This window comes from Carcharodon carcharias, chromosome 6 (genome assembly GCF_017639515.1).
Source record: "Carcharodon carcharias isolate sCarCar2 chromosome 6, sCarCar2.pri, whole genome shotgun sequence".
NCBI classification, from domain to species: Eukaryota; Metazoa; Chordata; class Chondrichthyes; order Lamniformes; family Lamnidae; genus Carcharodon; species Carcharodon carcharias.
Genome location: NC_054472.1, coordinates 51,962,210 through 51,980,408, shown reverse-complemented (window position 1 = coordinate 51,980,408; position 18,199 = coordinate 51,962,210). Strand labels below are relative to the sequence as shown.

Sequence of the window (18,199 nt, the reverse complement as noted above, 5' to 3'; positions counted from 1 at the left end):
CTAGGTTGCCAACAATCTGATTCAACCTCAAATATTTGCCAGGGAAAGTGATGGAGCTGGAACCTAAGGAACAGAGAATGTAGCAAAGACTGAAGTTAATGGCTTCATCTGCCCAACATTTAATTGGAGGAAGTTTCTGCTCATTCAATATTTGATGTCAGATAAGAAATCTGATAAGTTTGTGACAGTTAGTGAGACGTGATGATAAGGTAGATAAAGCTGGGTGTCATGTTTTCAGATGATGTCACCAAGTGGCAGCAAGCATGCAGGCGAGAAACAGGAGGGGGCCACGCACAGACCCTGGGAATACCAGAGTTAGGAAGAGAAGCCATTGCAGGTGATACTCTGGCTAGATATAACAGATAAGGATAGAACCAGGCAAGTGCAGTTCCACCCAGCTGGATGATAGTGGAGAGGTGTAGGAGGAGGAGGGCACGAAACAAGATAGAAAAGATACCAGAGAAAGATGCAAGTTTAGGACTAGGGCTGGGGAGCTTTAGAGGAAGTTTGGCCTGGTGGATTAGGAGAAGGGAGGGATGCAGCAGACGCAGACAAAGAGTCATATGGACTCAAAAAGTTAACTGTATTCTTCTCCGCAGATGCTGTCAGACCTGCTGAGTTTTCCAGGTATTTTTGTTTTTGTTGTGGCAGGTGACTGGTTGGTTTCAATTTTAGTAACGAAGATGTTAATGAGCTCCTCACACTTGGTGTTGGAGGTGGGGGTGGAGGAGTCAGGAGAGAGGGGTTTAAGAAGACAGTATGCAGTAGAGAAAAGAAACTAAGGGTTACCTTTGCATTCCAGGGTGATCGTGGAATAGTGAACAGCTTTAGCAGACGAGAGTAGAACCTGATAATGCTTTTTGTAGTCCAGCCAGATTTGGCGTGAGCGACTAAACCAGCTGTCCATCATATCTATTCAACTCTTCAACTCTTGGAGATATGAGAACGGAGATGAGGACTGTATTGGAGGATCAGCCAGGGTGCAAGAGAGTGATGGTTTTAGTGAGGATTACAACGTCAAATGTGGAGAGTCAGAAGGCGCAGGGTTCAAACTCACTCTAGACAGTCCCGCCAAGCAGATCCAGTATTCTGACTCTGGATATTGGGTTGTCAATCAGTGGAACTTGCCTCTGATGAGTGTGGCTGATCCCTACTCAATGTATGGGTTGTGGGAGCCCATAAGATCCTCCCATCTTAAAGGGCTAACTACTCAACGGCTGCTCTAAAGGCGGTTATGGCCATGGAAGGAGCATAGGCCATTAATGAGCCTTTGACTCCTTCTGCTACTTTACACTATTTCTGAAGGAAGAATGTAACAACACGAAAGAACACGTCAATTGGTCCTCTAATAACTGAGGACCATGAATGTACTTCAGTGCTTATTTCATTATCATAAGCACATTTAGATATAAAATGTGTATAGTGCTGTGTCATACCCACACAGCCTGGCTCAACGGCACATCGGTTACATTTGTTAAACAAGTCTAATCAAATTAAATCAGAACAGTTCTCCAATAAACCCATTCACTGTATTTGGGATGCAGTTAACCATAAAATGGTTAAATCTATTTGTGTTAAAATATTTCTAAGCTTTGACCTATTATATGGTACAAGTCTATGTTATTAAAGACTAGTTATGGTAAATTTATCTCCTCTGTCTGTAACTTGTATTTCCTATCTCCAGTACTCTCGTTCACTTTTCTATTATCTTCTTTTACGCCCACTGCTGTACTACATTTGTTATTTTGTTAAGATGACACCCCCATCAATCACCTAGTACTTGTTTATGCAGACAGCGGAGCCCGTGGAAATGCAGCATAAAATTTTCATTATAGGCAATAGTGGTGCTTAAGGAGAGACTGTGACTTTACAAAACAACATCAAATGTGATGATGACAAATATCAAACATAATTTGGTCCCAGTAAAATGTGTCATCTGATTGTCTTTCACGGAGCTCGGCAGCTCCTTCACTTTTATCATTAGCTGTAGTGACTTATGTTTCTGAAGTAAACTCTGTTATTTTAATGTTTTATGCTTGATAGTAATTCCTTTAATTTTAAGAAAATCAAACAAAACCATCAAGTTTACAAATTTTCAAGTATAGTTTTTATAGCTGAATGATTTTGTGAATATAAAAAGCAAATTTAGAAGACTTTGTTTTCTCCAATTGAGAGGAAAGCACAACTTGTTCTTAAACAATATAATTGTTAATTCTCCATTGTGAATACGAATTTAACAGACTTCAAATGAACTGGCCCATAATTAATGAGTTAGTAGAACCGACCTGCCATTAATGAGGATAAAGGCGGATAAAGACACATAACCCCTTGAGAGAATACACCAGAAGTACAAACACCAAAAGTACCCATGTCAGACGCCACAAAAATACAGTGGCTATTGCTCTTTCCCCTTCGCTTTGTCTCCCACCATTTCCCTCTCTCGGGACCCAACCTGAAGCTGCCGCTAGCATCCTAGGCGGACAACATTCCTGAGGACCAAAACCAGAGAGCTGCATCGGAAATGTTGTCCGCAGCTTGCCACCCACTTTCAAGATGCAGGAGCCCCCTCATCACCAGATCAGTGGATGCTGGTAATCTCCACCAGCTGGCTGCCTAAAGGTTAAAACCTACTCCACAGTGTCATGTCATCTCCCAAATCCTGCATTTGAATTCAATAAAAAAGGAGTGGAAAAATAAATAATTTCACCTTTTTATGGCTGTAAGGATCTTAGGTATAGTGAGCATTGGAATTCTTAACTGATTCCAAGGAACAACAACAAATTGTACTCATGTTGCACCTTTAAGGTCAACAACATCCCAAGACGCTGCACAGGAGTGTTAAAAAGTGGAAATTAACACCAAGCCACTTTTAGGGCAGATAATCAAAAGGGGTTAGGGGCATTTTAAAGGAGGAAAGAGAGTTTGAGAGTCAGAGAGGTTCAGGGAGGCAATTCCAGAACTTGGGGCCCAGCCAAATGAAGGCACAACCGCCAATGGTGGAATAATTAAAACTGAGAATGCTCAAGAGATCATAAGTAGATGAGTGCAGGTATCTTGGAGGGTTATGGGGATGGAGGAGATTACAGAGATAGAAAGGGGAAAGGCCATTGAGAGATTTGAAAACAATTATGAGAGTTTAAAACCTGAGGCATTGCTTAACCAGGAGATAATGTAGGACAGCAAGTTACTACCCAAAATAGCAAATAATTTGGAACCTCATCCACAAAGACCTTAAGAAAAACAGGCATAGGTTAAACAATATTACTGAAACAAAAACTTAACTCTGATCCAGTCCAGCTGTAGGACTGCTCAATATTGACCCTATCACAGAGCAGACTTACTGCAGTTTATTTTCCCCATTAAGCAACTGGTCATAAAACACTGCCTGGGTGGAGCAGCTAAGAGGAAAATCAAGAATTATTCTCTCAGCTTTCCATGAATAAAAATGAATAAAAAAATACTTTGGCATGGGATTTATCAGCTTGTATTTTTTTTGTTGTGATTATTTTTATTTAAACAGGGTGCACTGATAAATCATTCTGGGTTCAACAGGCATTCAGAGGTTGCTGACCTAAACAGCACTAGATGCTTGATTAGAATGCTCAGCTAAAGCCGAGGAACCTCAAGCCAATGGACATAGAGTCTTAATTCTTCTGAATCAGCACAAGCCCTCACGACCAGCAGGAACTAGACTGGCCTTCTGCCAGTAATTATATTTTTAACTGCAACCAACCCACAGGGACCAGTTCTTTAACACCTCGTGGGTTCAGGCAGTATATTTAGTTTGGCATTCTAAAGTACCCCTAAAGGGTTTCATATCCAATTATTTTTTTTAAAAAATGATTAAGTTTTTTGTTTTCATGTTCGATGTAGCAAAGAACTCAAGTCATAAAGTTGGATTCCATCGTGCTGCAGCCACTGTAACAATACAGGCAAACACTGCAACCATTCTGCACATAAAAGATTCCATAAAAAGCTTTGAGATAAACGGACAGTTAATCTGTTTTAACAGAACTTGAGCATTGTTGAAAAAAGAAACATGATGTTGATACTTTTCGTCATGCGCTGATCAGGATAGATGCAAGAATGCCAAATTTCAAAGGAAGCAACAGTTTATACTGCACGAGACATTGGTTGGCAACTAGACTCTGATTGGTCAAGGCATTGTCATAGAGAATCCACCAGGAAACTATTGTTCCCCATGCTTTTGTTTAATTCAAAAAAGGCAGGCCATGTCCTTTCAGGTTACAGATAACAGATCCCTATATGAAGCATCTTTGAAAATTGGCATTCTTGCGTTTGTCCTGATGAGTGCAAGACGAAAAGCTTCAACAGCACGCCTCTTTTTTCAGCAATGATCTGTTTTTGCTGATATTGTGAGCGAGGAACAGTGTTCATTACATCAGGAAACTCCCTGTTCTTCGTCCAATAGGTTCTGTGGCAGGGATGAGAGTGGTCAAAGAGAAAAAGCACTGAAAATTATTGGCTGAAGACAAAAAGAAGTCTGAAAATCTTTTGCGATAAGGAATAATGTAATTATAGCACTTTTTATGATCTATAGTGAATGCAAATGCTTCCAAGCCATTTCAAATGGGTGAATTATTACACTTCGAGTGGGAAGAAACATTAGTTACCCTTTGTTTACCTTCTATTAGCATCAAGACTGTGGACTAATGCCATTGTCTTCTGTTCCCATGACAAATTCCATTCCCTAGCCACCAAATTCATCCCTCTGAGGCTAGAGCAGACTGTTCTGACTCTAAGATGAGCTACCAGCCACATATCTGTGTAATCAATAGGATTGGTTATTTCCATCTCCGTAACATCACCCATCTCCACCCGTCCCTCAGCTCATCAGCTGCTGAAACCCTCATCCATGTTTCTGTTACCTCTAAACTCGACAATTCTAATGCACTTCTGGCTGGCCTCCAACATTCTATCGTCCATAAACTTAATGCCATCCAGAACTCTGCTGCCTGTATACTCCATCTGTAAGTCCTGTTCACATATCACCTCTGTGCTCACTGACTGACACTGGCTCCTGGTCAACAACGTTTCCACTTTAAAATCCTCATCCTTCTTTTCAAATCTCTCCACAGCCTCGCTTCTCCACATCTTTATAATCTGCACCAGCTCCACAACCCTCCAAGATATCGGAGCTCCTTAAATTCCGATGTCTTAAACATTCCTGATATTAATCGCTCCACCATTGATGGCCGTGCCTTCAGCTGCCAAGTATCTAAGCTCTGGAATTCCCTCCCTGAACCTCTCCATCTCCATACCTTGCTTGCCTCCTTGAAGACTTGCCTTAAAACCTACATCTTTGACAGGCTTGTGGTGATGTGACGTAATATCTCCTTATGTGGCCTAGTGTCATACTTTGCTTTATAATGCTCCTGTGAAGCACCTTTTGACATTTTATTATATTAAAGCCCCTTCATAAAAACAAATTACTGTTATTACTAAGAACTTTGAATCACTGTAACAGATTTCTCCAACATATGATGGCAGCCACAACCTCCAACTAATTTAAACTACGTTTCTAAAGGGAGCTCTCATCTATTATTGTCTACAGTGAGTCTGGGGTTATTGGAAAGAGAATAAAAGTTTGTGCAGCGTAGGCCTGACCTGGAAAGCAGATGCCATCAGCTGGGGGAAAAGGAGAAAAAAATGCAGCATAGTTGTACCTCTGCATGTACTTGCGAACTGTGTTGTCCAGATGTCAGCTGCCAGGTTTCCTCACAGTCAGCAGCCATGCTCAGGGATGTCCCTCCCACCTGGCTGCCTCAAACTCCGGGCCACATGCGATCTTGAAATTGTCCCCGTGCTTTGTGACATTCACACACCGCATTCTATCCTTCTCTCCTCACCCAGCAGCTCATATCCGACAAAGCCACACAGCCCAACACATTGCACAGGTGACCAGGAGCAGGTGCATCCCCATCTGCCAGAATCAAGAGCAAGTCTGCTCCCTTTCTGTTGTTGCATCTGTAAGCATGATATATTTCAAATATACCTCTGTGGATGTGAAGGTCAGAAAAAAAATACAAGGGTGGAATTCCATGATTCCAAAGTCAGAATTCTGTCAAACAGTGGAAATTGTTGTGGGATCTTTTAAGTCCACTTGAATAGACAGTTGGGGTCTCTGGTTAATGCCTCATCTGAAGGGCAGCTTCTCCATTGATTCAACACTCTCTTTCTACTGCACTGAAGTGAAAGTTGAGATGTTCTGAAGCACTCCATGAACCTACCATTCTAGCTCAGATTACTAACTGAGCTAAGCTGATTAAATGCAATTCATAGAAGGCACAGAACTGCAACTCCCACTGCAGACTTTAAGGGTCTAAATTTATCTCCTTTCACTAAAATTAATGTAAAAGGTGGTGAGAGTAAAAGGTCATACCTCAGACTCATTCTTGCTATATTTAGCATAGAGAGCAAATGTACACCTGGAGTGTCTGCGGTTGCACATTCATTTTTTGAAATACAATTCTTGCCCTTTTAAGAGTTCTTCCAAATTGGTCTCAACACCTTTGCTGAATTACAGTGACTGGCCACTAACGGTGTCCTAACCCTTATTTCCATCAAATTGCCACAGCAGTATGTTAAGCCCGTGGGCATAGAATAAGCCCAGACATGCCAGTGTTAGCAGCTAACTGATTGCTACTAAAGGGACCGTGAGCTCATCACCCACATCATGCACATCTGGTCAAAAGGCCATTCTACCTCCATGGGATACACTGGTGTGCAATTTGGAAAGTTACTGAGGGTGCCAAGCCAGTCAATGAGCATCATTGGTCAGCTTCTCAGAATGTGGCAGTGACACCCAAACTACATTGGTTGCAAAAGTTCTTCAGAGCGCTGTGGTATGCCAGAATGGCAGATGAAACGGTCCAGAAACGGTTGGTATTTAGATTACAGCAAGCGGGGGTCCACCAGCCTCTCTTCAGCTCTGGTCATGCTAATACCAGCACTTCCAGTTTTGTAACAGTTTAAATGAATATACATTGTGCATGAAAGGCTATGTACAAAAAGAGGGTACCTCAATTTCATCCATTTATTTTGCTTTTAACAACTGTCACAAATTTTAGCAGCATTTACTATTGCTCTGGTACCTTTGCCCAGGGCTCCACAAGATTGGAAATCCAGAACAAGGGGAAACAAACTTAAAAGTCAGAGCTAGGTCATGAGGAGTGAAATCAGGAAGCACTTCTTCCAAATAAAATGGTTATGGAAACCTAGAAATCTTCATTCCAAAATGTGGGACAATTAAAGCGTTCCAAGACTGAGTGATAGATTTTACTTGGGTAAGGATATAAAGGAATGTGGAGCAAAGGTGGGTAAGCAAGGCTTGGGTAGATCAGCCATGATCTGATCGAAGGGCAGAAGAGGCTCAAATGACCTACTACTGTTCCTAAGGTCAACGCCCCCTAGGATCACAACCAATGTTAATTCAAGTGCCTCCTATTATTTAGACCAAGATTCTGGTCAGTTAGTTCTACCAACAGTCATCAGTGTTCACTTTTTAAACAAAAATTATGGCTTGGATTTTGTGGTCAGCGGTGAACAAATGGTGCTAGTCTTTTGTTACGCTTAAGCTTGCCCACATACTTTATATGGGTTTTGCACAGCAATTGGTGGTTATTGAAAATGTATTCCAGTGCAGCACTATCTACTGGGGATCTCAGACATGGGCGAACATGACAAGCAATGGTGTGTCTCCTCAACCAGGCTGAAGAACCCTTACTGAGAGATGCAGTGCCCGTTTTTAACCCATTCACTTCAAAGTTAAAACCAGGTCTGCAGCATCTTAACCAGGAAGTGTAAATGAGAACATTTAATCTAATGACAAAGCATGTGCAGGAAGTGAAATAAAGAGGCTTAAAGAAAAACTGGATTAAGGGAGAGATATGAGACAGAAAGAGATATAAAAATAAAGTTTTATTTTAATTTTTAAACATCTCCAACAATAACTAAAATCTGAAGGAATGAGACTCCACACTTTTAAAAGTAAATTTTTCAGTGCCAGTTAGGCTGTTTGGCAATAATTAAGACTTATCATACTGTTAAAAATACCCTCACACTTGAACAAACAGGCTCTAACTTTTTCTGGTGTATTTAGTGGGTACCTGGTGGGTAAGAACCACATGCCACACCATAACTTGTACGTAAATGCTGAGTCTTAAAGCAAGATACCATTCAAACAAAGTTTCTGGAGAATCAGAGCAACTTGGATAGCAAATTTCTGCTTTCCATGTTTGACTACAGATGTAATTACTGGAAGTTGCTGTCTGATTTAATCCTTAAAGGCAGTGAATGCTGAAAGGCACACCAATATTTTTACCATCAAGATCCACGCCAGTTTTTAAAGACAAATGAGATGTTGAAGTGAACACTAACACTTCATAAAAGTTCGGTTTAAAGCAGTGCTGCCAATGATATTTGCTTTTCAAACAACATTATCCTGGTCCAAAAAAGCAATCAATCACACAAATTCTACTGAAAGTTTTACTTTATTCAGGACATTGATGGATCATACTCACATGTGCACCGGGGCAAGAGGTGACGGGTCATAATGGTAACGCCCCTCATGATGTCTGGCATCGATTGGAACAGGTGGGTGGAATGATGGGAAAAGGGGATGTGGAGCTGTAAAATGAGAGAAAATAAGAGACAAGGATGTTACAGGCAAATCTCAAAGCCCACTTCATTATCACATTGAATCTTAGGGTTGCATTAACTGTTAACAAGCAAACATTTTATTTGGCATTTGTATATTTGAAGAAGGTCGACGTTGGTTTGTATTAAAACCATTGTTTAATGCCACTACCCCTGAGGTAACTTTATTTCAGTTCAATTTAATGGTGTCAGCTTTGGCTTAATGGTAGCACTTTCACCTGTGAGTCAGAAGGTTGTACGTTCAAGTCCAATTCCAGGGATCTGAGCACAAAGTCTAAGACAGTTTTAAAAAAATGTCCAAAAAGTTTCCCTTCACTCTTAGACATTTTGGTCAACTCACTGGACTTTTTAGTGACTATCCTAGAAGCTCCTTTAAGTCACATAATTCAACAGAAATCTTGTGGATGAATCCAGAGCTAGAGGGCACTGTTTCAAATTAGGGGTCGCCCTTCTAGGACAGGAATGAAGAGAATTTTTTTCTCTCAGAGTTGTGCAACTTTGGAACTCTCTGCCTCAGAAGGTGATGGAGGTGGGGGTCATCGAATATTTTTAAGGTGGAGGTGGATAGATTATTGCTCAGCAAGGGAATCAAAGGTTATCGGCGGTAAATGGGATCATGGAATTTGAAACACAAGCAGATCTTATTAAATGGCGGAGCAGGCTCAAGGGGTTGAAAGGCCTACTTCTGCTCCTATTTCTTATGTTCTAACTCTGATACTGGTTAAACAGTGACTTACAGAAAATTACCAAACCTTTTGATTTACAAGATTTAATTTCAGCTTGTTATAGTTTGTATATTTTATGCATGGGAAATGGAATATTGGTAAAGTATATGATTTATTAGCGATCCCTTCTCATGACAAAGCAATTGGGCAAATAAAGTCAATTAAATAAGAGTAACAATTAAAACAGAATAAGGCTACTGGACCTCTACATTCATCCTGAGGGGAACTGTAATATTGTTCCTTACGGTGGAGTTAGAAGAACCTTGATACTGACAGGCAACTAGTGGCAGTGCAATGCACATAGGACTTGTCACAATCAGCTGTGATATATAAAAAAAATCAATATTTCAAGTAATGAAGCAAATTTTCTTAATGCTTATAATCTTATAAATGCACTCTCTGCTGTGATAGTAAGCTCTGCTAACCAGGAAAGCCCCATGCTTGAGTCCTGCTCTGTGGTGATTTCAGCCAGAGCAAACGTGTAGGGACAACACATTGTTCCGAAGTTGGTCTATGTTTTGTTCTGACTTCTTCACTAGATAGTGACCTCTGTTAGAAGAGAAGGCACATGAACACTGGATGGGCTGGACTGTATGCTTCCCCTCTGCCCACCCTACAACCACCATGATAAAATTGCTTACCCGCAATTACTGTCTTAAGACGTATTTCCAAAAATTGGTTACTTAGGTGAAGGTGTAAACCAACTGTAAATCATAGTTGGCTCCATGAGAACCAATACAGAACTGGATCATAAGTAGTTCTTTTGATACAATGTATCTGAGCACACTAATCCATGGGAGTCAATAAAAAAACTCTTCAGTCTGTCAATTTGGCACAAATTAGCCAACATTTTTATTTTGCCTTCAAAACAAAGGGAGTAAATTGACAGAGGAAGACGGTGGAAGGGAAGGATAGAAAAAGATTAGATACTCAGATGACAATTATAAATCCTGGGCAGAAAAGCGGTCAAACTAGTAGCAGAGTCATCCACAGCAGCAGGAGGGCAAGCCATTTTTGATGGTTGAACTTCATTAAATATGATTGGGAAGTTGGTGGAAATGTTGGGAGCCCAGTGACCATCAGTTGGATCCAAACTAAGAATGGGGACCAGGAAGGACAATGAGGAGGACAAGTGGGAGTAGGGAAATTAAGTCCAATCAGGGAGGCCTACATCTATCCTATGTGGTTTGGAGGAGCGCTGTCATATCAGTGGAATGACTAGGTGAGTGCTTCATTGACTTCTTAGTGAAGATGCCATTGGGCTTCAACTGACACAATAGGAATTTCATCTGACTCAGGTGGGATTCTCCTATGCTTGAAAAACTAGATCTTTTAAAATCACAACAGATCAAGGAAGGGTCAGATAATTTACCCACATCATGTTAACTGCCCCCTGTCACCTGCTCAATTTTTCCCACACACTCAGAACTATAATTTCTCCCCAAACATTTTCTGGTGTGTTCAATAAAATTTTTGGCTAATTTGTGGCAAATTGACAGACTGAAGAGTTTTTTTATTGACTCCCATGGATTAGTGTGCTCAGATACATTGTATCAAAAGAACTACTAATGATCCAGTTCTGCAATGGTTCTCATGGAGCCAACTATACAGGTAGAGAACTTGGGAAGCCAGTCAATAAAATGCAACATGAACAGCTGGCAACACCCAGAAAAAACCTACAAACAGCAAACCCAACCAAAGACCCATCAAACAAATGGCAAGAGGCCAAGGACAACAGGTAACAACCTTGTGTTTCCTTCATATAATCACAGAGTTTTCTCACTCAACGTACCCCAACAACATTTGTAGCTTTTGTAGCAACAACTCATTTCACCTTAAAGTTTCCTGCAGGAATAGATGGACTCTGCATGCAAGATCCACCATTTTAAGGGGCGTGGGGTCAAGTGGGTTCCAATTTTGTTGGCTTCACGATTACAGTCTCTCAAGATGATTAGTGGAAGTACCCTGTATTCAATTCACTGTATACTCAACAAAAGTTTACAATGTAGCTAATAAGAAATATTCAAAACATACAGAACCTTTAACATCAGCAGTCGGGATGTTAAAAATCTGTTGAGTGAATGGTTTGCAAAAGAAACTATCCAAAGGCAAGCTGGAACGCATACACAAGCACTTTAACTGTCACAAATGGAACAAAACCAATGAATTTCATTACCATCAGAACTCAACTATAAATAAATGAACTCAGCTCCTCTAGCAATTGTTCATTTCTGCCCCGTTTTCCACACAGCAGCTTTGAGCCACAAAACAGAGATAGTCCATCATACTGCATAGTCCGCTTAGGACAAACCCTTGTGACTGGAAGTAGCCTGCATCACTAGATCCAGCATAATTATCCATCGCGTGACTTATTATTCACACATGAACAATACATCTGGAGAACATCATAACTCAAGTGTCTGTGTAATAAGTTACTGTACTGTTACCATCTTCTGCTGCAGCCCTTGACAAAATGCCACATGATGACTTTTCCAAAGTCAGGCTAAAACTGCTGAAGCAGAACAAAATGCCACTAAACCTCCATACCTGCTATTTATCATACAATTTCCTGACTGATGGTTTCACAAACCAGCTGCTAAGTGCTGTGTACTCTACTGTCAGGAAACTAACATGCTAAATGGAAGACAGCGAGAGTAATGGGGAGAAGCAGTAGAATCAATTTTACTCTGGGAATTAGTTCTCTCAGAATTTTAATGCTAACTGGACTCCAAAGCACTTCAAATCAGATAGTTTTTTGCCACTGAATGTGGTATATGTATGTATGTATCGAAAACGTATTTTATCATATCTGTCACATCTATAAAATTGTCTAGTTGAGTGAGATAAGATTAGCTTTAAGCGGGGTGTCCAAAGTCTTTTTTCTATGTGGGTCTCCCAGCTATGTATGATTCAGTCTCAAGGGCCACATCCACATTTTCTACATTACAAAGTGGATACACCTCAAAAGAACTTCAATGGTTATAAAGCACTTTGGGACATCCTGAGGTTGTGAAAGGGGCTATATAAATGCAAGGCTTTCTTCAGATCTCAAGTTAATTGTCAGTTTTGGTTCAGTGATAACACCCTTGTTTCTGAATCAGAAGACCCATTCCAGAGACCTGAGCACATATTCTAGGTGGATACTTCAGTGCAGTACTGAAGGAGTGCCACACTGTTGGAGGTTCCATCTTTGAGATAAGACAATAAACCAAGACTCCATCTGTCCTGTTAGATGGATGTAAAAGCAGTATTTGAAAAAGGGCAGGGGAGTATTCACAGTGTGCTAGGCAATGTTTATTCCTTAAGCACCATCTCTAAAACCGAGGATCTGGCCCTTATTTCACTGCTGTTTGAGAGTTCTTGCTGTGTTCAACTTGGCTTCTATGTTTCTTACAGTACAATAGTGACTCTCTTTCTCTTCAGGTAGCATGCCTAAGGGGATGTTGATGGCCATGGACTTCCGAGTATTGGCCCATGGTTATGTTTAGCAAGGTGCTGCACTGGTTTACTGTTGCTTTCTGCAGGTTCTGGCTGACTAGGAGACTCTCTTTCTCTTATCGCCTGCCATAGGCATTTGGAAGCATTTGCAGGTTGATGATCAACCTGTTTGTCCACCTTATGAACCCATCATCCATGGCCATGAAGTCCTGCATGGGACTCAAACCCGGAGCTTCTAGCTCAAAGGCAGAGACACTACACACTGTGCCCCAAGACCCCATGAACAATAGTGGCTACATTTCAAAAATACTTCATTGGGCTGTACAGTGCCCTGGGGACTTCCTGAGGTCATAAAAGGCGCTAAAAAAAGTACAAGTACTTTTTTGATGAATTAGACTTACGTGTGGGGTCAATAGAAAAGTGTGTAGAATTTTATCAGAAATTTGGAGGGCAGTGCAGCTACTCCTGTGAATAATAATCATGAACAAGCATTGGGTGGAATTTTCTCAGGATTGCACTTTGTGCAGTAGCGGGCGGGTAAAACGGAGTCCTACCCGCTGACGAAAATGGTGGGTTTTCAGGCTGTATCTTCCTGAGCCCGCCTCTTATTCATGCATTCCCGGGAAACATTCTATTTCCACGGTGGGCGGGCTCTCAGGCGCCCACTCACTATCACCCCACTGTTGCATCATGCCAGCCTCCATCTTTAAAAGGCAGCCACCAGCAAAGTGCTTATCCTAACCAGCTCACCACCTCTGCCCAGGAGACATGGCCAGCAAAGGCAAGAAGACTGCAGCTCCCTTGTTTCAACGACGTGTTCCTCGAGCGACTGCTGGATGCCGCGGAGGCCCAACAGTATTTGCACTACCCACTCTCTGGCCACAGGATGGGTAGCAATGTCACCAACCTGGCTTGGGAGTCGGTGACAGCGGTGGTCAGAGTGAATGCCCTGCAGAGGAGGACAGTCTCCCAGTGCCACAAAAGGATGAATGATCTCCTCCGTTCTGCCAGGGTTAAGTCACTCTTTTCATCACTCCCAACTCACGCACTCACAAACCCATCACACACCCACAGGGCCCTCACTCACTGCCAGTGCAAGGGACATCACCATTCACTCTTTCACACACACGCTGTCATCCCATCCATGGGACCATTCCCCACCCACACAGGCCAGGCATACTTATCATCTGGCCTGGCAGGCATCCTGATACACTCTTCCCATCTCTATCCATGCAGGACAAACTGGCTCACAACAGGAGGGAAAGGTCACAGGCAGGTGGAGGGATGCCTGAGATCAAAGTTCTGACACGATTCGAAAACAGAGCCATCCAGCTGGCCGGCGATGAGTGGGACCAGTCCTGTGCTGACAGCGAGGCCAGTGCTGCTCTACCAAGGGACAAGCTGTTGCATGAGCCTCATCACAGCGTCACTCTGCTGCAGTCTGAGGCCGCCGCACAGATGTCATCAGCCACGGTCTCTGCGAGTAGCTCGTCCCCAGCGAGCCAACCCTGCAGCTTCTGTGGACCCTGGAAGACTGCAGGGATTTGCCAGCAACTCAGGATATAGGTGCCGTGCACACTCCCTGGAAACAATGCGCATACCTGAAGGATGCGTTTCTGGTGGTCGCATACCAGCTGCACATTCAGTGAGTGGAAACCCTTGCAGTTGATGAAGTTTACTGAGTGTGGCGATGGAGACCTGAGTGTCACATGAGTGCAGTCAATTGCACCCTGCACCTTTGGGAATCCCAAGATCAGGGTGAATCAATGGCCCTTGCACCCTGGCTGTCCCGGTCCTGCGCGATATGCACCAAGTTGTGTGCCATGGAGAAGATGGCATCTGTGACTTTGTAGATGCATTTGTGGGTGGCGGATTGTGAAATCCCACAGAGCTCACCTGTGGAGCCCTGAAAGGAGTTGAGTGTGGTCACTTTCACAGCCTCTGGCAGTGGATGCCCTCCATGTCCCCTTGGCGGCAAGTCCCGCAATAAGTGTCAGATGTGAGCCATCAGATCCCTAGGCATGCAGAGTCGTCAGTAACATAGGTTCTCAGTCATCTGCAGGAATGGCAGGTGGTGTCTATAGACCCTGGGTGTTGCTAGGTGCTGACCAGCTACAGCTCGCTGTCACTCCTGGGCAGCGTGTGCGGGAGCCCCTGCTGCCCCTTCTTCATGAGGTTGCTGCACCTGCCTGTGCACGGCCCGGTGCCTCAGTCGTTTTCTCCTCCTCTGTAGGCATACAGCTAGGTCACCAGGATCCATGATCCTGACATGGTACTCCTACAGCATGAAGGAGAGAGAGAGAGAGACATAGTTATCATGGCTGTACTTAGCACCTTTCTTGGCTGTGTGTGACCACCCCTTAATGCTTCCCGGAGGGTGCTGGACACCAATCAGATGGCCAGGGATGAGTGCGCTGCTTGGCTGCCCTGTCAATCTGCGACATGGGGGGCACTGGTCCAAACCAGGATGCTAAGATTGCAAGGGGCTGTGAGCACCTCTAGCAGCGACTGCTACATGGCCAGCGTTGGTGAGGAGATTGTACAACGTGTGCAGCCCAACTGCTCTGCGGTCCAATAAAGTGGTGGCAGACTCAAAGTGTGTGCTGGGGGGGTTTGGCGGTAAGGGGGAGGGGGGGGGGGGGGGGGGGGGGGGGGGGCGGTGCGTGTGGGAGAGTAAGGTATGGAGTGCTTGGTGCCTCTGCGTTGCTTGCATGGGCAGGCAGGCTAGGAGCCTGACCCCAATCATATCACTGTGGCTGTGCCTGATCTGTCTCAGTTGTTGAGGCATGGTCAGTTTATAAAGGTGTCCCTAATGCGTGGCCACTTTCCTTGCTTACCCTGCCCCCTACCTGTGCACAGGATGCAACACCAGGGCAGCATTTGACTAACCCCCCCCACCTCCCCCTCCAGTCACCTCCAAGGCTGGCCAGCAGTTGGCCCGGACACTACCCCCCTCAGCAGTCACCTCTGGGGCTACGCATCAGTTTCCCCCAGCCCCTGGCACCCGTGAAGCCTGTAAACAACAGGCAAGCTGTGGAGAACGCTGCTGCTCACTCACCTCAGTTCCCCCAAAGTGAAGGCCGCTAAGTGCACATTGCCTCCGTGCTGTTGTGTAACATATCGGCGTGCTTTCCCACCAACGTGGACAGACGATGCAGTGGTTTTCCAAGAGCCTGGCGAGATGGCCTTTTAATTATATGCTAATGTATTACAATTAGCTCCCGGCCGACCGACGACGGGAAACACAGCCTGCTGTCGACAGGCTGAGCGGATGATGGCGAGCTGCCTTCACGCTGTCGTGTGCCATATTTCCACCTATCACGCCCGCAGCCAGTGGGCTCAGAGAATTCTGCCCAACATTTATTAAGGAAAAGCAGGGCACTGGCTCTGATTCTTAGTTGTATCAAGATTTTTAAAAGCCACTAAAGTGGACTGCTTCCGACTGGCTCACCCTTTGCCCAGCAGCATATTATTTCAAACTTTCTAATTGGTCTAAACCAGCTTGGTTCATTTTGGTAATGGAGAATTTCTGCACAGTTGCAAATTCTTTGTTTACTGGATCAAATGTTTGGAAACAATTCTTTGAATCCCCATCAACAATTCTAGCCATAAGTACTTGCGCTGCAAAATCTGAATACCAGATATGTTTAATGCACATCTCCTTTCCTCTTCCTCCCCTGGCTTGGGCTCAATTTCTTACTTTGTGGAAATCTTATCAGTGTGTTTATTTTAGGAAGAAAATGAACAGAGTTAAAAATTAAATGGTCACATGAACAGACAAAGCACCATCTTGACACCCTCCCATTCTCAACTGGACCTTCCTTTTTTCCATTGGGAAATGGCAGGTATCACCTGTCATTTTTTAATATAAACGAAGAAGCTATTTTACATTAAATGTTCATGAAGTAGCAAAATCCACCAAACACACTTGAGACATGAAGAGTGCACTTTTGAAGGCAGTAAGTTTATAAGGTTTTACACCATGGTAAACATCTTTTCATCTTACTACTCACCTAATGTTGCCAAATGTTTAACAGCTATACATGGTTAAGGTAATAGGAAAGGCAATCATTTTGACAACTTACCTTTATGCAGCGCCTTTGGCATAGTAAAGAGTCCCAAGTCACTTGACAGAGTCACATATTAGGGAGATAACCAAAAGCCTGTACAGAGTTGTTGGTTTTAAGAAGGAGGATAAATAGGTAAGGAGGAAGAGATATTTAGGGAGGGAATTCCAGGGCTTAGCTGCGAATGATGAAAGCTGGGGCTGCATAAGAGGCCAGGATTGGTGGGGCACAGTGATTGAGTAGGGCTGGAGGATTTGCAGAGATAGAGAAGGGTGAGGCCATAGATTTAAAAACAAGGATGAAAATCTCAAAATTGAGGCTGGATAAAGTGCCAATGTGGTCACTGAGCACAAGATTGACGGGTGAACAGGACTTGAAGTAAGTTAGGATATGGGCAGCAGACATTCAGTCAAGCTCAAGTTTACAGAGGGTGTAAAGTGGGATGCCAGTCAAGTGGTTATTGGAATAGTCAAGTCGATAGGTAACAAAAGTTTGGATGAGGGTTTCAGCAGCAGATAAGCAGTAGCAAGATGGACATGTGTGAATTTACAGATACGGAATGAGGCAGTCTTGGTAATGGTGAGAATATGGGGTTGGACGCTCATCTTGGGGTCAAATAGGGACCAAAGGTTCTGTGCAATCTGCCTCAGACAATGACCAAGGACAGAGATAGAGTCAGTGGCTGTGGAAGAGACTTTGTAACAGAGACTGACAACAGTTACAGTCCTCCCAATAATTCTGCTCATCCATGCTGGGTGTTGGACAAGCAGAGTGGAGAGGTCCAGAAAGTGGTGGTGAGCTGGAGCTGGGTGTTCTCAGCAGACATAAGGATGGAACCTGATGTTACGATTTTGGACAATGTTGCTGAGGGGCAATTTGTAGATGGGAAATAGAAGGAGGGCAGAGATAAATCCTTGGGGGTCTCCCGAGGTAATGGTGCAAGAACAGGAAGAGAAGTCACTTCAAATGATTTGCTGGCTATCACTGGGTCAACAGGAATAGCATCAGACAAGGGAAGTACCATCCAGCTGGACAATTGAGGAGAGGCACTGGAGGAGGATGGTGTAGTCAATTGTATCAAAGACTGCAGAAAGGTCAAGAAGGGCAAGGAGGAATGGTTTACAACAGTCAATGACATAGGATATTATTTGTAGTTTATAAGACCTGCTTCAGCACTGTGGTGGGGCGGAAATCTGATTAAAAGGATTCAAGCTTTTGTGGGAAAGATGGGTATGGATTTGAGAGGGATATCATGTTCAAAGACTTTGCAGTGGAAAGGGAAGTTAGGGG

General features: G+C 43.4%; 1 protein-coding gene across 1 annotated transcript in view; it reads right to left on the bottom strand.

Moving 5' to 3' along the window:
* gli3 (GLI family zinc finger 3) overlaps positions 1–18,199 on the bottom strand; it is a 365,141-nt gene that overhangs the window by 144,158 nt on the left and 202,784 nt on the right. The window contains exon 3 of the mRNA XM_041190490.1: positions 8,544–8,649. Coding sequence (XP_041046424.1) covers positions 8,544–8,649 — 106 coding nt within the window. The remainder of the gene's footprint in view (positions 1–8,543; positions 8,650–18,199) is intronic.